Consider the following 20,007-nt stretch of genomic DNA (forward strand, 5'->3'; position numbering starts at 1 on the left):
AGGCTTATCCGCTTTCCAACGTGGGAGACAACGGTAACGGGTTGGAGTGGGACCAGCTGGGTCACCGAAACTGACCGGTGGGTCCACAGTATCTGGTCCCGCTAGTCAGGAGGTGGGTTCCTTTTTTAGGAATTCAGATGGTGGTTTTGTTATGGGCCTACGTAGTGTTCGCATTGAAGGTGGGCTCAGCCCAAAGCGACGGGAAAAGCCGATGTGGAAGTTCAATACGGCCCGGCCTGTTGGTCGCTGACGTCACCTCGTCTTCAGCACCGGCCGGTGTGGAGCGCTGGGTGGGGTTCGCCTTTTCCTCCTCCTCTCATCCATCCACACGGAGGCGGGGGCGGGAGGGAGCGAGCCATGGTGGTCAGCACGTTCACTGGCCCCGGGATTGGGATCGGTGAGCGACCCCAGACACCCCATCCTTTCAGGCGTCGAGTATCAGATCTCGCGGTTGCTTTGATTCTCGTTCCTTGTTAGGTCTGTTGATTCTTTCTCTCCGATTGGGTGCAGGGTTCGGCGTCGGCTGCGGGTTCGGCGTCGGGTGGGGCTTCGGAGGTGAGAGCCTACTCTTTAGTCGCGTCACTGATTGCGTTTTTTCCCCTCGGTAACGATTAGTCTGTTATTCTTTTTTTTTCCTGAAGCCGTAGGCGTCGGGGTGCGGATTAAAAATCTTGACTTGGCGAATTGAACTCGCTAGGTGCCTAGGTCCTTGTTTGGGGTTCGTTTTCTGCGTGTTGTTGTAATCTTGGGTGTACTTTCCGCCGTTTCAGCGGAAGAAATGGCTATGAAACTATAGACCAGGCTGGAGCTTCTTCAGTTCAGTCTTAATTCATCAGCAGCCTAACTTAGCGGTGGCTTGTCTCTGGTCTGATGATTGGGGCAGAGTGGTGTTTGATTCATGGTGGTACACTGGTAAGGGTGACTTGGTTAGTGTGTGTTTGTCTCATAACTAGTTGCAAAAGGGGTTACAGACTTCCTGATGGATAACTAACATTGCGCGCACAGGTAGGTGTTTACCTGACTTACAGAGTATACATTTCTCAACTCACAGATGAGCTGTTGAGTTGTTGCAAAGCAATCTGAAACCAATTCACCTGACAACATGCTCTTACTAAATTACATTGAGCCACATCTGAACTTTGCTTTTGCGAGTATTCTTCTATAATTATTTCTGAACAGCAGGTACCATCATACGTCAACCGTTGCTTGTTACTAATAAGTAACATTTTGGACATCAACATGGTCTCCAAAACACAGCTTTTTCTACTACTTTTTGTTACAAATTATTTAAAAATATAACAAATTATACTGTTGTGAAACTACATTTCGGTACAAATCTGCTTGTGACATTTTCAAATATCGAAATTCAATATATAGAAAGTAATATGCAACCAAGCTTTAGAACGGTTGACTTAAGACAACCCACAATGTCATTTATTTTTATTTTTAACTGGATTACGGGAGGGAGTAATATTCAATAATAATGCCCATTCATGATCAAGAAATGACATGCTTTTGGTTTGCTTTTCTACCACAGGAATGCCTCTTAACATGTTCGGCTTGGGCATTGGTACTACTTCTGATCTTATCAATTTCTATATTATTTTTATCACTTATATTTACTTATTAGTGGATTAAAATTTGTCTTGTTTAATAGGTGGGGGCTGCGGAGTTGGCCTTGGGCTAGGATGGGGCTTTGGCAATGCTTATGGTTGTCAGTATCGATCTTCAAGAGTCCAGTTTCAGGGCATTGAATTTCAGAAGAAGGCTCAAGGAGATGAAGCACCAAAAGTTGTTTCATCCGAGATTGCTGAAAAGTCTCGTCCTTATGGCTAGTATACCTCCACCATATAATTCGCAGAGACGTGTTCTATGTGTCCTCTGAATTGCAGTTTCATTACATATCTGCCTGTTCTTTGGTTGTAATGTTATGCTACACTTATTTTCATTGCTGTTGTAACCAGAATTATGTTAATGGATGGAAATTTCAATTAGGAAGGAATCCCTAGTACTAGGCCTACATGCTATTCATTTACTTTTAATGGTCGAATTACTGTTGTGAGCTTCCCTGATATTTATGTTGTACATTTATCATCTCTAGACATGTTCTGAAGTTTGGATATATGCATAATCTTATTGAATATAAATTTGCTTAAAGCATCAGTATTATGACCTTCTATGCTTGCTTCTCCCTTAGCAGTTTGAGAAACAAAACTTAAAAAGTATTTTTAGTACAATTAGTAGGACAAGATTAAAAAAAGCACTGCTACTCCAGAATGTTCCAAAGGTACAGTTAAGGGCAGGTTTGATTTAGGTAGAACCAACAGAATATTAGAAAGAAAAAGATAAAAGAAAGGCAGACATTGTTCGTGATCTGTTGGTGGATGCGGCTACTGCAAACTGGAATCATAACAACTGGTAAGTAGTATTCCATAGAATCCATGGACCTGGCTTGATGGTGATGGCCGCACAACTGTGTATTTTTTTCTCTCTGGAACATGGAGCTGTCTTTCAGTTATTCTTCCAGTGCATTCTTCCAGTTATCGTCATACATTTAAACAAATGGATGGTCAAGGGAAGCAGCATCGTTCTTCGGTGTGGTAGAGCTAGCTGACTCTGCCTCCCCAGTCCTGAACCAGTATGACTGCTGGAATGAAGCTGCACCACTGGGAACATCCTCCATGACCCATTCAAAGCCCTTGGGGTAGTATATCCCTGTCCTTGGGTGTGGCACCCACAATGATGTTTCTGCTGATCGCACTTCTGCAGGCTCCAGTCGCCTCACAAGGTTAGTGCTTTGCTTGCTCTTAACTCCCCTGCATATAGAAATTTAAGCAGTTACTTCAAAGAGCTGAAACGATGCTGCATGTGGCTATTCAAGTCTTTTCAGTATAATATGAGATCTAACGTCGATGTCCAGCCATGCTCGAAGAGCATCAAGCTGGAAGGAACCAGATTGAACATCTATCTGATCACTGTTGGTTTGTCGTTGCAGGTTCAGAGTGGATGACTAGTTACCGGAGGAGAGCGGTCGATTTCGCAAGTGCATGGCAGCCCATTGACTCAGGCTGCAGAGGTTAACAAGATGCAGTGGTGGTTATCCTTGGTAGGAACCAGCTGATGGCAGTTCCCCCTTGCTTGGTACCTTCCTCATCCTCAACCCAGGTATTTATACACTAGTTGTAGCCTCAGCAGATCCAATGCCACCACCAATCCATCATGGTCCTGGCAATAAAACATACACCGTACATTCATTGGATTATGGAGAATTGGACACGCTTAGCTAACTAGGAGTGGTGATTTATTTCTGGTCTAGGGGATTTACAAACGATTTTGTTTGCTGTCGATAGCTTCCGATTGGGCAACTAAAATGATGGTTTCCAGCCTCTGATTGGACCCCTCTGGACAAAACACCATTGGAACTGATGCTCCCAGAATCTGAAGTCAATTGTCGCGATAAATGCAGCCTGGGACTGTACTGTTGCTACTTTGTGGAATCGTGCGACAGCACCACCGATGCTGTAGCTAGCATTATTAGCAAAGAGGAACCTTGGCTTTTAGAACAAAAGATGGGAACATGACACAACCAGTAGAAAAGCTATTACTGAAATTCCTTGGTGGCGATGCTATAGTTAGCTGCAAATAATTTTGTTATAAACTTATTGTGGATTCCTGATGAACAAGATTGACATGTGGACCCAATGATAGGTGAATCAGGGTGTAAATCCATCTAGAATTGATTTCTAGTGCAGATTTCAAGCTACATATCCTCACGTTAAAGATTGTCTCTTTTACTTACTGGATGGTTGTCTCCAGAATTTCCGCACGCGGTACTTCTAACCTGATCCGTCTTCCCCATACATTCTATCTGATCTGATCTGGTGAGCACCGTCAACAACCGTTTTCTTCTGCACAATAATGGAGAGCACGGGATCTGATTCTTCCTTCCTGAATGTATAGCTGTGGTGTAAAACTAAAGATGAAGCATTTTATTGCTTCTTGTCACTTCATGCTGCTATTTTCCCAGACCCCCCAGAATTTACCATGCAGTCATAGGAAGCACGGCACTAAGATTTGCGAGAAAAGCATGAATAGGAGTTGTACTAGGACGTGTCTGGGAGAGGAATAAAGCTCCTGATTTTGTTCTCATCGGCTTCGGTTCATCTGTTCGGTCCGTTGCTTTCATGGAAGGGCAGGAAATGTTCAGTGCTGGTTGGATATCTTGCCATACACATCAAGATAACCAAGTGAGATCTCAGTTTGCTTGTCAAAATATGTTGATCAAGTCGTAGACTATTGACGTGTGTTTTTGGCGATTCGTTTTCCAGAAGAAATTATCCTGGAAGCTGTCATCTGGAATAGAAAATTTTGGTTGTTACTCCCTCTGACTGTAAGAACAGTTATCGAACTAAATTTGTGTGGACGCTGGAACAAGCGTTGAAATCTTTTGATCCCAAGTTTGCTAATACGATTTTTCAGATGAAAACTCATAAATAGTGCAATCAACTACTTGTAAATGGATGGCAAAAAAATGCTATGCTTCTTTTTTTTATTCAGGTTTGCTGCCTCCTAGTTATCCAACACGCAACTATTTATTCTGTTTGTTTTTTTAATCATATTGGTACTTTCATGTGTTGCTGGCTCCGCGAAGGGAGCCCAGATGTCTGTTTAATGGTAAGCAAAATGACCGTTGATGTCACAGTTAGGATGGAAACTGCCATGGTTTTGAACACATTGAATGTGAACTTTCGTCAAAGTGTAATAGATATGTTGGATTTGCATTTTTTTTCCAATTCGGGAAGGCATGCATGGTTTGGTGGTTTTGATGCGGACAGTTAATGACACTGTCAGGATGAACACTGCCATGGTTCAAAGTGTAATTAATGTCATTTTTGATGCCGTATTATTGCCTATTTATTCGTCTATATTCTCAGTTAAAGATGGTCTCCAAACGAAACCCCTCGCAGCAGAGCCCAGAGCCAGATCATACGAGGATCTGATTCGCCACGACGCCTTCATATCTGGCAGCACAAGCTTGAAGGTGGCCCGTGACAGTTCCATTAATGGACAGTTACCCGAGCCTGGCTACGGCATGCTACTAGGGTACATGTGTCGTTACCTCCGTTCCGCACTAATGTTCCAACTGAAACAAAGGAACATCATGTAATCGCGAAAGTGTACTCATGTAATCGTGTGGCACGGGACTCGAAACCTACCCTTTTCTAATTTAATTCTCTTTCCTTTTAATAAAAAACGTGCTTAGGTACGGTCGGAACGAAAAACAAAGAAACATCGCGCCTTAATTTCTCAAAAAACCTACTCGAACAAGGCGATCGTTGGGCCACTTCGACACTGGCGCAAGGACTACTATTTTCATGAGCAAACCTGTCAGCTTCTCCACTCATATGTTAGCCGCCCGCTGATTTTCTACCTTCGTTCTCTCCTTTGGTCCGACCGTCTGTAATGCTCTTATTACTACTTACATAGCTACCACTACAACCACGGGATGTTACGATACATTGAGATGTCTCAAAATATTGTAGTTTAAAATTTGTATTAATTCTGAAATACTAGATTTTACCTTTTAGGATCTGGCTAAGGGGAGAGTGCTCTCCTGATAAGGATCGGTGGAGGCCCCTACCCCCACCATCCCATATGTTGCATGTGAGCCATGATAAGGACATGCATATCAATCTCAACTCTAAACAAACAAAAAATTATTCTACATCACAACAAAGTTTGATTATACAATTATGTTTGCTTTAATAAGAGCTTCAAAAATAAGATCCCACTGGAGTATGTTTGTCTCAAAGTGGTGATGCTACTTTTTAAAAAATAAATATTACTTCCTCTACCATATAAACTAGTCATAAGTTACATCATATCATATATACTAGCGGTAAGTTACTTTCTATCACGAACCAGGAAGTTACTTTTTCTAAAATTCATATACTACAATGTTAGTTTTTCTTAAGTTTCACAAAGTATAAAAGTTACTTTTCTTATTAAAGGCACGGATCAGAAAAAATTTACTTTTTCTAACATTAATGTACTATGAAGTTATTTTTCATAATTTTTATGGAGTACAAAGTTACTTTCTTAGCACTGGATTGTAAAGTTATTTTAAAGGTAAATATAACAACTTCCCTTTTTAAAAAGCTGGTGGGATTTGACTTTTCATTTAAAGAAAGTTTGAAGGCTCTCCTTTTAATATTAAATGGAGAGGCCTCTCCATTTAGATTCTACCTTTTAAGCGATGACAGGATTCGTCCCTGGAGTACCCATTACAATGTTCTCAAGTGATTCACAATTACCAAGAGTTTCTAGTATTATTCCATATATTTTGCTCGATGAGATACCTAACTCCATGAGTTGATTTGCATTTCCAACTTCCCGAGGCGGTATTCCTTGCAAGTAATTGTGTGAAAAGTTGAAAGAGATTAGTGCAGGAAGGCTAAATATGTCAACTGTGATGCTACCATTGAGGTGATTGTCAGAAATGTCCAAATTCTGCATATTTGGTCCTAGTATGAGCCACCACATTGTGAAAAGTTACTGATCAACTGATGGTGGAAGTGGAACTGGCCCAACAAATCTATTTTTATTCAAGAATAGTTTTCCTATGTATCTGAACTTTCCTATCCATTCTGTTATTGTGCCATCGAAATTGTTGGAATCTCGTCCCAGGCTAGTAAGGCCTTAAAGGTTCCTGATTCTAGAAGGAGCGGAACCTGAGAGTTCATTCTTACCCAAGAGGAGGTATTGAAGTTTGGATGACGGATTTCCCACAGAACTTGGTAGCAAGGAGCTTCAGTTTTTCAAGAGTTCAAATTTGATTGAATTCAAGGTTCAGCCACGAGAGTTCTCCTAGATCTCCAAGAGTTGTCGGCACATTACCGATAAAAGAATTGAAGGACAAATTGATGTCCCAGGGGCGGACCTAGGATTTTGAGTTTGGGTATTCAAGATTTGTAAAGGGTGGTAAAAAAAGAATTTGACAGCCTAAAGTACACACATAAGACATAGATATAGTCATATAGTCATAGATGTACTCAATAATAAACATGGCAAGGGATGACACTCAAATATATAGAGGGTACAATCGTAAAGGAAAGCAGAAAATGAGATTGCTAAAAAAGCTTACAAGTTACAAGACAATTTTCCGGTCTTTCATGCTCTGAAAATAGGAGATGATGTCCCCATCCTTAGCTTGCAAGAAGAACTCCCTTTGAATGGATGTAATCAAGCAACCATTGATCAGTTCTTGTCGAATTTGAGTTCTTGACTCAAGATTGAGGTAGAGGCTATGAGCAATTGAACATTAAGCACTTCGGTGCTCTGTGGCTTGGGGGCTACCAACTGCGGCCCTGGCGCCCTGCGTGGTCCTGCTGCAGTGCCGCCATCGCCGTGCGCCCGTGCCGTACTGCCGCGCCGCCGCAGGCCGCCCCGCTGGCGCGCTCATCTCCGCGCGGCTCGCCTCGGCTCGGGGGCCCGCCGGCGCCCGTTGACCGCCTGCCCTCCTTGCGCAAGGCCAAAGCCAGCCCGCCAGTCCACCACCGCGGCCTGCCTGCCTGTCCGGTGCTCGCAGCCGCCTGCCGCCGCAACCACAGCTGCTGCCGGCCGGCCTCTGGTGGACACTGAAACAGGGACCGTTGGACCTATCTGGTTGTAATCCAGGTAGATACTTTGTGAATTGTGAAGAGTGGTCCCAAGATCAGATGGGGCCAGATGTTTGTTTGTACTAAGGGCTAGCAGTGTGCCAGTGTCAACTGATGCTCCCAGTTCATCAGCTGGTTTTGGAAAATGTATTTTTCAATTTAAAGCGAGCGGCATTATTTACGTTCAAATTCAATTCCTAATTTACTACTAAACTCACCGTTCCTGTACGGACATTTTAGTTTTAGATACAAATTTTAGTATGCAAAAGGTTCGATAGACTTGCAGACTCAAGCTTAATGCTAAACATGTGACCAACTTAAAGTGTTGCAAGTATAGTATATTGCTTTTTTAAAAGAGAGGAGTGTGAAACACAACAATGTTTGCAAAATTAGGCATTTTGAGCATATGTACGAACCGTAGCTGCATAAATGTAAACTACTTACTATGGTTAGTGGCTACATTAAAACTAATTCCCAATCATATCAAAATCATGTTTTGGGTATCATGGTGAATTTACGTTTTTCCAAGAATGAAGTTCTTTCAAATTTGACATCTTTCTTTTATCATCTGGCCTTAGCTGTCTTCGTGTTTGTCATCTTTCTTTTGTACTCAACTTCAAAGTTACTGGGCATTGAACGGCTTAAAATGATTGGAGGACGAAAGATTTGTTTTTTTATAGGGAGGATGAAAGGTTTGTCATACTACAAAAATCAAACTACGACCAGTCAGTCTTTAAAGCCGTTCTTTCTTGGGAGACATTCCTAGTTTAGAGGAGAGCGAGACACTGACGCGTGGGCCCCACCCTTCGCTTTCCTCTCGCTCCCCGCAAGCCCTCCAAAAACCCCCCGCAACCGCCGGCCCTCCACGAACCCAACAGCCCGCCGCCGCCATGGCCACCGCCGGAGCCTTCCACGCCGGCGGGCGCCTCCTCCTCCCGCTCCGCCGCAGCCCCCACGGGCCCAGCCCCTCGCCCTGGTCCCACTTGCGCTCCCACCTCATCTCCTCCAAGCCGTCGTCCTCCGCCCCGCACCCGCCGCCGCTGCCGCCGGCGCGCTCGGCCCCTGCGGCGTTCTCCTTCACCCCCACGAGCAGAAAGACCGGAGCGGTCGGGGCCGGCGTCGTCGGGTGGTACCTCGGCCTCCTGGATGCGCGGCCCGTGCTGACCAAGAGCGTCACCGCCGCCGCCATCTTCACCGCCGCGGACCTCACATCCCAGGTCGGGGCTCTTCTTCAGTCCTTTTACCCGATCGCGCGTAAAAAGACAACGTTTGCTTTCCGATCTCGCGGAAATAGGAACCTGAGTCATGGCAAACGATGGATAGATTCTGCGTGGTAAGATTTGTGCCACATTGTCATCTGTACAATTTAGTGTGGTCAGTGGTGGATCATAAACTGATGTTGTGATTGATGGCATAGTTATCACCGCGATGTGTTCTAATTTGTAACTACTTTAACCATTTCAACTACGTTTAGTACCCTTAATCTATCCAAAAGTATGCGCAAACAGATTAGATATATCTCCTCTTTTTGCCCCAAATATCTACAATCTGTGAGAAATGGTAGGGTGTAATCTGTTTCAGCTATTATGGTAATGCACTGCATCACACTGAAAGTCTGCCTTGGTTTGCATGTCTGTTTGCTGTTTAGTGGACAGCCATTTAAACATGTGGTCAAGCTGATCTATAGTTATTTGTATGCCGCTTCATCAATCCATAGATAGCATTTAATATACAAGTACAACAATTCTTACTTTCTCCAAACTCTGAAGGAAATGGGCTATAGACTGTAGTATCACTTTTGCAATCAATAGTCTTATGTTTGTTTGCCCTATCGAATTTTGTCTGATCATTTGACTCATAGTATCCCTTGGATGGACTTCTCGCTGCTATGTATACTTGCTGTTATTTTAATGTTTATTTATGGCTAGAAGTTGCTTCTCACACGGTTTCATTTGTTCTTGATATTGTCTTATCAGATGTGCACACTTGGTCCTGAGGTACCACTTGACTTTCTTAGGACCACACGTATGGCTAGTTATGGGTTGCTGATCTCAGGACCTACCCTCCATCTTTGGTTCAACTTTATCTCGAAAGTGTTCCCAAAAAAGGATGTAGTAAACACATTGAAGAAGATGTTCCTAGGGCAAGCAGTTTATGGACCAATTATTAACTCAGTTTTCTTCTCGTATAATGCTGGACTACAAGGTATTATTTGCTCACGTGCCTCCATATAAACATGCCTGAGATACTCAGAAATGATTTTCGGGGCTTCTTGTTCTGGTTGTGTTGTGCAAAAACATTTGTTGAATTTCAGGAGTTCTCTTGGCCATGCTTTTCTTACCCTACCTTAATAATGCTACACTATTTGCTGTTTCCTGTGCTGACCATTAATCTGTTTTGATGATGCATTATTAGAAATGATTATACCAGCATACTGCATGCTCGATCTCAATTTTTCCCTAATTTTTTATCTGTATATAGCTTCTACTTGATTATCCTAAGAAAAACTAAGAATATGGGTTTGAGTTGTCATGGTATCTGAGTGCTTCTTCAAATTCCTAAGGACCCATTATCCGCTCCCAAGAAAAGAAACTATAGAACTTCTATTTGATTATCTGTAAATACACGGATGGATCGATTTACAATAATCTTGTTTCCAGAGTGGTCCAGTGTTCAAAATAGCATATCAGTGGTATAGTGTTTTATATGATTTTTGTAAGATGCAACTATTAATGTAGGGGATACAAACTACTGACGCCGCACATGTTAGCATTAATTGTTCTGTCTGCATTATGTAAAGAAAGCAAGCTTTCCATTTGTAAACAGGACTGCACTTATTTTGATATTGTACCCCTTTCATATTTCATTTTATTTGAATGTGAAATGACTGCAGGCATGCAGTTGTGTTAGCATATTTGATATGATCTGATTACTTCAGAAAAGTATTTTATAGTTATTTCCTATTTCAATCTTTGTGGACAGGATGGTTCAAACTCCTTATATATCTTTGACACATTTTATGTTGATTGATTCGTATATGATGCAAGAATCATTCTAAACTTCATCTAGATAACTCTCTAAGATCATACTCACTGCACTCTTTTCATATTTGAATTTTAACCTCACGCTAGTCTTTACTTGCCTTGCTACTCACTGTGCTCTGGGGCTTTGTAGATGTAATTAATGCAACCAAAGGTACAAATCTATAGGCTATATAGAAATGAATATTTCTTAATGTATGAGACCCATAAACAAAAATGAGGAACTTGCATATCACATTCACTGTAGTTTTGAGGGCCGAGCAGTTGCAAATATCCAGCCATTTGTACTTTCAGTTTGTTAACATTCGAATCAAAATCCTCACCTGGTTATCAAATGTATTTAGTGCATAATATTACAGTGAGGATGACAATATCCAACTTTCAGTGCATTAGTAGCAGTGTGAAAAATATAAAAATCATGGTATAACCAGCACTCTTGTCTCAGGGATCAACATGACTTTATTGCCTTTTAGAGTTAGAATTCTTCCAAACCTCAGTTTGCTTGTTTGATTGATCATCCATGTCAGTCAGATGTCGATATTTACAAGTTACACAGGGATATTCTGTATAAGATGCTAAAGGCAATATTTGGTTTTCACTTGTTTACTTTTCATAAAAACACTGGTTTCAACCTAAAACCTGCAGTCTGCCCTTGTGGTGCCTGTGTTGATACATTTGCATCCTTAGCCACATTAACTAAATTGCCAATGTAGTTAAAACACACACACAAGGCTATCATTTTCTTGATGAACATCATGATGTGAATTTTCCAATTGTTTCTGATGCCACACCCTGCCACCTACTTGCCTTGAGTTGTTTTAATGTTCTTGTACAGCTCATGGTTGATGCTGTTTGTAATTACCCATTTCAATTCAGTTTTGGTAAAGTCTATGACCTAGGACTATGGACCACAGTACAACTGGTCCCAGGATAAGGTTGCACGTAGTAAACATCTCCGCCTACTTTGTACTGTTGAGCATAATAGGTGAAACTGCATTCAGAAAGCTTACATGCAGTACACACTCCAAAGTGTTAGTGATCGGAGACCTTAGTGTTGCAAACTATTTTGGTATGCAGTCTCATACGCTCTTTAATGGCTTTTCTGATTTGCTACGCAGGTGAGACTGTCCCTGAGATCACTGCAAGATTGAAGAGGGACCTAGTTCCGACCATCAAAAGTGGGATTTTATATTGGCCAGCTTGTGACTTTATTACTTTCAAGTTTGTCCCTGTTCATTTACAGGTAAATTCCTGATGCATTCCATCTGTTTGGCTCAGCGTTTTTGACAGCATTTCTGACGTTAACCTTTTTTTTTCCAGCCACTAGTGAGCAATTCATTCTCGTTTCTTTGGACCATCTATATAACATATATGGCCAGCTTAAAGAAAGCAGATGTGGAGCTGGCCACAAGTACCTAGTTGTCGTCGAATGACTCAACACGACTGTTATCCATCAATTCTCTGTACAAGGCGGGCTTAATGGATGTCTCATGGAACTATGATGTTATCTGTCATTTTATTGACCGACAATTCTACACTGAAAACAGAGATTGGATTGCTTCGTATGCATCATTTGCTTTTGGTTAGGGTATAGTGTCCACAGGGCTTCTGCCTGACTATGTTTTTGGCTGAGCCTGTCTGGATGGCAGAATTATACTACCATACTACCATCTTATCTTCCTAAGGTCTTCAATCCTCCACCTCAAAAGCTAGAACTTTTTTGAACTAGATTCTCTGTATCTAGTTGTGGTGATGTAAGTGTAAGGTGAACCTGTTTGTTCTTTGTGACAAATGAGACCAGACTATGTTAGTTCTTTTGAGAGATGCTTGATTCTTTTGAGCTCACTCCTAAAGTTGCATCGAATTCGCTTGTACTATACATACAGCAATGCATTTGCTTTTGTTTGGGCTTTTCAAATCTCGAGGCACTCTCATGCCAACCCTAGCTACGCCTTCATGCCATCTTGAGACTTAAACACTGGTAGAGCCACGGAGACCGCATGACCTTATCATCATGCCTATTGCTCTCATTCTGAAACCTCAGTGTTGTTACATTGGAGTCAGGCACATATCTCCGCCCTGACTCTGATTCTGCAGATGTTGATGATGATATTGTTGCTTCGGAGTCTGAGTTGGACGGCTTCTCTTGCTTCCTCCTTGCAGTACCTGTTGCCAGTGTCAGCTCCAGGTTGAAGTCTTCTGCCAGTGTAGTTTCCTTCTCGACCGAGCCACCGCACCATTGTTGGTGACCGAGCTTTACTGTAGATTCAGTTTGTTCCTCTGCAGCTATGTTGCCGTAGTTTTTCGCCTCGGTAATATGCATCTGCATCATCAGCTGCTTCTGAACCCGGTACACACGGTGCAGCTCATGAACCTGATGAAGAATTGAACGATTTTAGCATCTCTGAAGTCTATTGATAGAACCTCTGAGCAGGCAGTGTCAGAAGCATGGTTTACCTGCTGTCTGAATGTCTGTTCTTGCTTCAGCATGGCCATCTTGATGTGTTCCTTCTCCATTCCTTCCCAACCCACAAAAATTGCAGCTCGCTGACCCCAACAGTGCACCTGCAACACGTAGAAATGGATGTGAGATGCTACCTCATCTAGTGCATGTCAATATCTGGTGTTAGCACCTTTCAAATAAAGTTTCTGAAACTTTTTCATTCATCTTTGGAGAACTTTGCTCTTCTCAGATAGGAATTCAAGTGCATGATACGATGATGCATTTAATTTGCGTCAGTTAGGCGAATGAGTATCCCAAGACACATCATAATAAACGTGCTACATTGTTACGGTTATATGCAACGTACAATGTAAGATATCAATTGGTAATTCGTCATATGTGCTTGTACACCTGCAACTGCACTGGTTTGGGATACCGAAAATTAATTTGGATCAGGCTGATATTTGGAGAAAAAGATGAGCTATTTCTCCCTAAAGAACTGCTCAAAATTCTGGAGACAGAGTACTATAGGCAACTTGATATCTTTGTGGGTCATATGGCTAAACTTGGATTTTATTTTACCTTTGTAGCAGAACACTGCTCTAAATTTGGATAGCAGTTGGCACTTGGTAAGCAATTTTTTAGGGCTAATTAGTGATGAGATTTTCAAGGTTGTTGTTTATGGACCCTGTACTTTCATTTCTCTGTTTTTCCACAAATATTTCTGTTTTGGCAGTCTACACTTCCTGCAAGTAACCAATGTTGTTCTCCACTAACAGCGTGTACCGAAACAGAAACTTTTCTCCACATCTTTATGCCTAAAATGAAAGCTAGAAAAGATGTACCCTTCAGATGTACTAATGTTTAATTATTGCAGACAGAATTCTGGAAGAAGCAAGGGAATATAATATAGATATATCATAATTTTGCTTCCATTTTTCTAACAGAATTATGCCTGCATGTCAATATGTGTCGTCGTGCTTCCTGAGAGAATCTACCAATGAAATCATTCCTGAAGGAAACTCTGAAAAGATGAATGGGTTGAAGAACAACAGGAAGAACAACTTTTTTTTTTCGCAAACTGAAACGACACTAAACTTTTTAACAACATCTCCGTGATCATCAAAACACGAAGACCAGGCATCCTTATGTTTTGTAAGCTTTCAGCATGCTCCATGAAAGCTGAAGAGCAATTCTTGGTAACAGCGAGGATCACGAGAGAGAGAAACAAGCCAAGAGCAAGGACTAAGGAGGAAGATCACAGGGGCCTTGAGCTCACCTCTGCCTCAGAGCTCCCACTTCTGAAGTGCCGATTCCTCTGAAGCTGTTAGGCACCTCTCGCAGGAAGGTCTCCTGGTAGCTACTGCTAGGCCAAAGGCAAGCTTCTGGCCCTGCTGAGAAGCAACAGCCAGCAGGTTTTGCATATGTATCAAAATCTGGTGAGGCATGAGTGGGAGCGGAGGGGATTTAAGATTCTCCACTGTCATTAGTTTTACTGTCATGGTGGGCCCCACGTGGGCATGCCAAACAAATCCAAGTCACTTAGGCCAATCGAGTTCATATGTGATAAAGGCCCCCAAGATGCTCCTATGTAGTGCCAAGAAAAGGATAGGACCAAGATAAGAAGCCCCAGCTATTATATTCTTTGCTTGCAGCGCTGAAATTCTTATGCGCCCCCATCTGGTGCTACGTCTCGCATGATTTTCGCTGTCGGTACTCATTTATGCATACAGTTTGAAACCGCATGTTTATAGCGCAAGCGTTTATTCATCCATGGCATATTCATATATGCAAGGTTCGATTCTCTCTCTGTGGATTGTGCTGTTGCTGGTGCTCTCCATTGGGGTTGTGTAGCCATGATAGTTTTGAATGTTATTTCTGGATCAGGACATCAGAAGGATCACTGAACAGACAACTAGGCATGCAAATGTTTTGGATCTCATGCCCACATGTTCATTGGATTAACATTAGCATCACCAGTTGTCTCCAATAATGTATGCACTTACATTACTGTCATTCAAAGTCAGAACATCTATCTACCTTAGCAAGTTAGCATCACATGAGAAATAGATTTAAAATTGCGCACTGACGATTGGGATAGCACGAGGAATGTAAGCACAAGACCTTACCATTTTTACCATGTATGCATATTTTTTACAGTGCAGGTGGAGCTGTACCTCTGATCTGTACCAGCAAAACCTAGATCCAGCAGTCAATCCTGACCAGATTCAGAATTCAAGTTGGATCTTGTGTTGGCTTCATGTGCAGCCTCAAGATTGGGCAATGTGATTGGATGGTGAGTAATGTGGAGTGGTTGGTAACAATAACATGTGTTGGCCTGGTCCCCTCCACACCCTCAGATTTGTGAGGCATGTAATGCAATGCAAGCAACAAACTGCTCATTGTCACTGGGGGTTTGGACTCATTCCAGGGATTGGGACAAGTCAGGGCCTGAAAAATCCAGGGCTGCATGATTAGTTCCAGACCATGGTGCCAGCCCTGTCATTTTCTATCTCATTGCCATCAGATGCAGGTCTCTGTCACCTATCCCAGGGATTAGCTGGATGTATCTTGTAGATGCTTGTAGACGACTTGAGCTTTGGTAAGAGGATGTGTGATTTTGTTGGATGCTTTGGTTGTTCACAGCCACAATTCTTGTTCCCTGTATTATTGGAAGCACCGTTCTTTGTTTTTTAGTTGTTATTTGGTAAAAACATCCATATGCATGTGATTAATTTGCAGAGACTTGTAGTTTTACTAGCTTCTTTGCAAGTTCTCGGGCCATTGACGATGTGGTTTAGATCTGAGCTTATTCGATCCTGTACATGAAAAATTCTCAGTTTAAATAACTTCATACGTCCTCGGTTTATAATTGTTTTCAAAATTGATCTTCACCGACTATCAACTTATCAAGTACTGCGTAAAAAAAGATTATTGCAAGTAAAGAACATATTGCCAGATACTTTCATGTGGAGTCTACCTGAGGATATATATAGGAAACGAGTTTTACCTGTCGATCAATGCCAAATCAATTTTACGGAAACTTATTTAACAGAAAAAAGGGCCTGACATATTGTTGAGAGCTCAATTTATATCACTATTTCGCAATGAAAACTTGTGGCAGTCCCTCTCAAAAATACCTGGAATGTGGAAAATGCCCACAAGAAAATCATGCCCTCGTCAACAAGTTCATCGGGTAGCTATCATTCCTCTAGCGATATAAAATGACCTATTTTTGTAGAAAGTTCTAAAATGTTTGGATGAGCTTAATTAAGTTAAAAAAATAAAATAATGCTGCAGAAAGCCTTCTAAAAAGGTAGGCGGATGGACATGCATGATGATGTTTTCTTGGATTATAAGGCTTAAGGGAAAAAAGCCCTCCCCCGAAAGTTAAATCATTCCGGTCATCTTATAATTCTGAACACATCTGTCGAACTCCTTAATTATAAGATAATGTCATTTTGGTGATGTAGGCAGAAGGCTGAGTAACTAATTATAGATTGAACAAATTCTTCTATTATTGCTCTCTCGATTTTTTAAATTTGGATTCTTCATCTTAAATATGTTGCATTGACTGCGAGAGGACACAATTACTATAACAAATTGAGGAGTTTCTTTTTTTGTCAGCGATTGCGAGTCTCCTCATCGTGTTCTTGGATCGTGGCTAGGCTCTCCTCCACGAAAGTCACGATTCTGCTTTCTTGAAAGATATCTATACACAGCAACAGGGAAACAGCAAAGGACTGACTTGCATGAACACATGTAGAAGCCCAGGCGTGTTTTCATATGGTAACATACCATCACACCAAGCTGGCATGTGTGTACTACACCCACCCACAATATGGTGTATGATTGTGTCATGGCATCACATCAGCAGCACATAAGGTGCCATGACAGGGTCTACCTTGTGTGCTTGGCACAACAAAACAAATTCTCTAGATCTACCTACCTCAGTCCTCCTAACCCATCTCCTTACAAATAGTAGTTGAGATTGCACATGAGCCCATGCATGTGTGATGTCTTTTGATCTCACATTTATGAGCATTTGAAATGCAGAGAAAGCCAATTATGCTTCTATCATTCATATGATTGGAAGATCTAATGTGTAAGTATGCATGTGAATTTTTAGATAGCTAGCTCTTGCAGAATTGCATGTGAGGGGCACAACAGAAATGATTGCTAAAAGTTATGTACTAATTTATTAGATACTTGAATTAACTAATTTTCATTTTCACTTACGTAAAGGAGACCAAATTCAAGGGTTCTTGTATAATGATTTTTCCTCGTCAATGTACACTGCTCGTTGAACTATCTAAGACAGAAATTATCAAATTATACAATATATAGTCCATAGTAACAAGGTGCAGATCAAACAAATCCTGGAAAATAGCAGATTGCAGGTTTGCATCTTCTGTAGAATAATTTTTGTCTTAAAGGCACATGAAAGTACCAATAGTTTTCCTGTTGATGAGCACACACTTGAAATAACCCAGGACTTGGTTAGTTCGATAAATTTGTCTTGCTTCCAGACATTTATATTTTTGAACTTATCAATCCAAACAATTTATATGCCGAATGATTTCTAGGACCATGCTAATTATAGATGATCAACACTATCGCTATACCTTTCACAAACCTCAAAGTAGGATGAGTCCTTGCATCTTTGCTGCTTCTAATAATTTAAGCATACTCTTTTAATAATTCAGGAAGTACATATGCTGAGTCTAGATCTTATTTGGTCTAACTTACGATTTTCTATAAACATAATAATTTGTTTTTAACTTCAGATGTAATCGCTTCACCAACTTGAGCATACTGCTGTAACCATGGATTCCTACAAGATTGTTCGATCAATGCAAGTTTATCATTTTTTTTCTGAAGGATACGCCGCGACAAGATAAACTCCGAGCAAGGAGCTTGAGATAGCTAGAGATAAATCAGACATATATATGTTTATTAGTTAATTACATCAAATAAACTAGTTAATTAGTTTTGAGCAATACTTCAAACAAGTTGTTGCAGGTGGTATAGTAGTGGTACATACTCCTCCTCTAAATAAGAAAAGAATGTGGGGATGGTTCCAAGTGAAACACATGGGGAAGCCACTTGATGGTACGGTGTAAGGAGAATCTTTCTCTTGGAAGCTCCAGCCACTTCTTGTTCGCCTCAGATGGCCCCAAGACAGTGGAGCACGCCTTGCCGGGTTGAGGAGGCACATCGCCTCATCCATGCAATGCGTGCTGGGGGTCCTGCTGCAATGGATTGCAAGCACCATCATTGGTGTGTGCACATCAGCACCTAATCCGATCCCTGACGGGAATTGAGTCACTGTGTATTACTCCGTCCATTCGTAAATATATAAGGGGGAAGTTTAATTTTAAAGCAATTAGCTTGTCCTAAACATCATATATTAAAGAACGCGGAGAGAGTATTATCTTTCTTTCTTTTTTGTTGAGCTTCATAACGGAGTCTACTCCAACTTGCTTAGCAGTTAGCACTAAAGGTTTCTGGTGTTTTTTTTCTCCTGTGAAGACAAATTAGAATACCACAAGGGTGAGTTTTATCACAAGGGCACTAGTCGACTATTGATACTCGTTGGCTTTCTGCTTTGTTTGTTTAAAAACACGTTTCACAAAAAATAAAAAAAAAGATGAATTCACTTGGGTCCCAAGGACTACAAATTCAGGGGGGAAAAACCCTTGACGTCATTTGGTGAAAACTACCGACCCGAGCTAGTGGAATGAACTGCTCATGCTGCTCATCCCATCCAGAAAAGCACAAAGAAAGATGGCCGGCAGAGAGGAGAATTGTGCGTGCATGTCGCATAAGAAAGTTTGGTCAAAAAAGACGGCCTCAGTTTGCTGCAAAGGAAGGAGGCCTCCAAAGCTTAGGGTTCCAGAAGCAATTTTCATCCGTGAAGTCATCCTGACGATCTACAGTTGCTGCTGTTCGTGCTGAATTCTGGCTGCATTTTCTCAGTGCCTCCAATACATTGTGCAGTGATGGATCAAAAGAAAAGGGTTGGGAGATGCACTGTAGCTATCATGGTTCATGACTCATCTCTCATCTATCTGCACTTTTTCGTTCTGGTACGATCATTTGTTTACTGCTAGCTGGTCCTGTGTATACTCAATTATGTTGGGGCTAAGTCTGGGGCCTGGTTTGCATTGGAACATATGGATTCCTCGATTCCTGTACAATCAAGAAAAAATTCCTCACTTACAATTTCTGTTGGGATTAGGGAAAATTCTCAAATTTTTTTTGAAAACTAATTTCTCAATTTTGAATACTAGAGTTGGACTAGGTTCTTTCTTCCAAGAGTCGTACTGAGAACCTAGAAATTGAAAAAAAACTTTAAAATTAGAAAATTCAGCTTTTTGAGTTTGAATGGTTAGTAATCCTTCTGTTTTAAGTTAGGAAGTAATTAGCTTGTCCTAAATAATGTTATATATTTAAAATCAAATAAACTGATTATTAGCTTGTCCTAGACGTCATGTGAGATTCAGTTTTCAATCTAATTTATATGTATGCTAAGAAGCATGTACATGGACATGCGTTGATGTGAATGTGTGCGTGCATCAAGCTTGTACTCTTCTTCTTTTAGAAAAAAAAGAGAAGTTACAAAACGAGAAAAGAGCAAAAAAAAAAATAAAAAAAAGAGAGAAGCTTGCACCCAATAAGTGATGCATTGCACTTATCTCTTTTAGTTTCTTCACATGTTGGTAAGATCAGACGGCAATTATACTTGCAGAAGAATAACTGATCGATGACAAGGGATGATATTAGTGCCTCTGGATGCTTCTCACAAGTGGCTTCACGCAAAGTGCGGTGGTCTCGTACAGCAGGCAAGCTTTCATGGAGATTT

General features: G+C 41.3%; 4 protein-coding genes and 1 long non-coding RNA gene across 7 annotated transcripts; 3 read left to right on the forward strand and 2 right to left on the reverse strand.

Annotated features, from left to right (window-relative positions):
* The first annotated feature begins 250 nt into the window (after nucleotides 1-250).
* On the forward strand, nucleotides 251-1,994 carry LOC112887121 (protein TRIGALACTOSYLDIACYLGLYCEROL 5, chloroplastic-like). Its single transcript, XM_025953215.1, has 4 exons — nucleotides 251-397; nucleotides 511-555; nucleotides 1,538-1,570; nucleotides 1,658-1,994. Exons 1-4 carry the CDS (start codon nucleotides 358-360, stop codon nucleotides 1,834-1,836), a joined length of 297 nt encoding a protein of 98 aa, XP_025809000.1. The 5' UTR covers nucleotides 251-357; the 3' UTR covers nucleotides 1,837-1,994.
* Nucleotides 1,995-2,068: 74 nt separating this feature from the next.
* LOC112887120 lies at nucleotides 2,069-5,461 on the reverse strand. 2 transcript variants are annotated; one of them, XM_025953214.1, is made up of 2 exons: nucleotides 5,386-5,461; nucleotides 2,069-2,816 (listed from the first exon to the last, which is right to left on the reverse strand). In XM_025953214.1, the coding sequence occupies exons 1-2, from the start codon at nucleotides 5,403-5,405 to the stop codon at nucleotides 2,555-2,557; spliced, it is 282 nt and encodes a 93-aa protein (XP_025808999.1). In that variant the 5' UTR covers nucleotides 5,406-5,461; the 3' UTR covers nucleotides 2,069-2,554. The 2 variants fall into 2 exon arrangements, with proteins under 2 accessions (XP_025808999.1, XP_025808998.1); XM_025953213.1 differs by lacking the exon at nucleotides 5,386-5,461 and adding an exon at nucleotides 3,019-3,156.
* On the forward strand, nucleotides 2,499-4,443 carry LOC112887122. Of its 2 annotated transcripts, XR_003227494.1 has the most exons (3): nucleotides 2,499-2,788; nucleotides 2,996-4,247; nucleotides 4,329-4,443. It is a non-coding gene; the product is annotated as an uncharacterized LOC112887122 (long non-coding RNA). The 2 variants fall into 2 exon arrangements; XR_003227493.1 differs by having other exon boundaries at nucleotides 2,996-4,443.
* Nucleotides 5,462-8,450: 2,989 nt separating the features above from the next.
* On the forward strand, nucleotides 8,451-12,530 carry LOC112886192 (PXMP2/4 family protein 4-like). The gene is made up of 4 exons (XM_025952005.1): nucleotides 8,451-8,875; nucleotides 9,635-9,863; nucleotides 11,818-11,942; nucleotides 12,020-12,530. Exons 1-4 carry the CDS (start codon nucleotides 8,549-8,551, stop codon nucleotides 12,116-12,118), a joined length of 780 nt encoding a protein of 259 aa, XP_025807790.1. The 5' UTR covers nucleotides 8,451-8,548; the 3' UTR covers nucleotides 12,119-12,530.
* Nucleotides 12,507-14,627, reverse strand: LOC112886194. The gene is made up of 3 exons (XM_025952007.1): nucleotides 14,422-14,627; nucleotides 13,157-13,264; nucleotides 12,507-13,073 (listed from the first exon to the last, which is right to left on the reverse strand). The coding sequence occupies exons 2-3, from the start codon at nucleotides 13,214-13,216 to the stop codon at nucleotides 12,654-12,656; spliced, it is 480 nt and encodes a 159-aa protein (XP_025807792.1). The 5' UTR covers nucleotides 13,217-13,264; nucleotides 14,422-14,627; the 3' UTR covers nucleotides 12,507-12,653.
* Between the last annotated feature and the right edge of the window lie 5,380 nt (nucleotides 14,628-20,007).

This window comes from Panicum hallii, chromosome 3 (assembly GCF_002211085.1).
Source record: "Panicum hallii strain FIL2 chromosome 3, PHallii_v3.1, whole genome shotgun sequence".
NCBI lineage: Eukaryota > Viridiplantae > Streptophyta > Magnoliopsida > Poales > Poaceae > Panicum > Panicum hallii.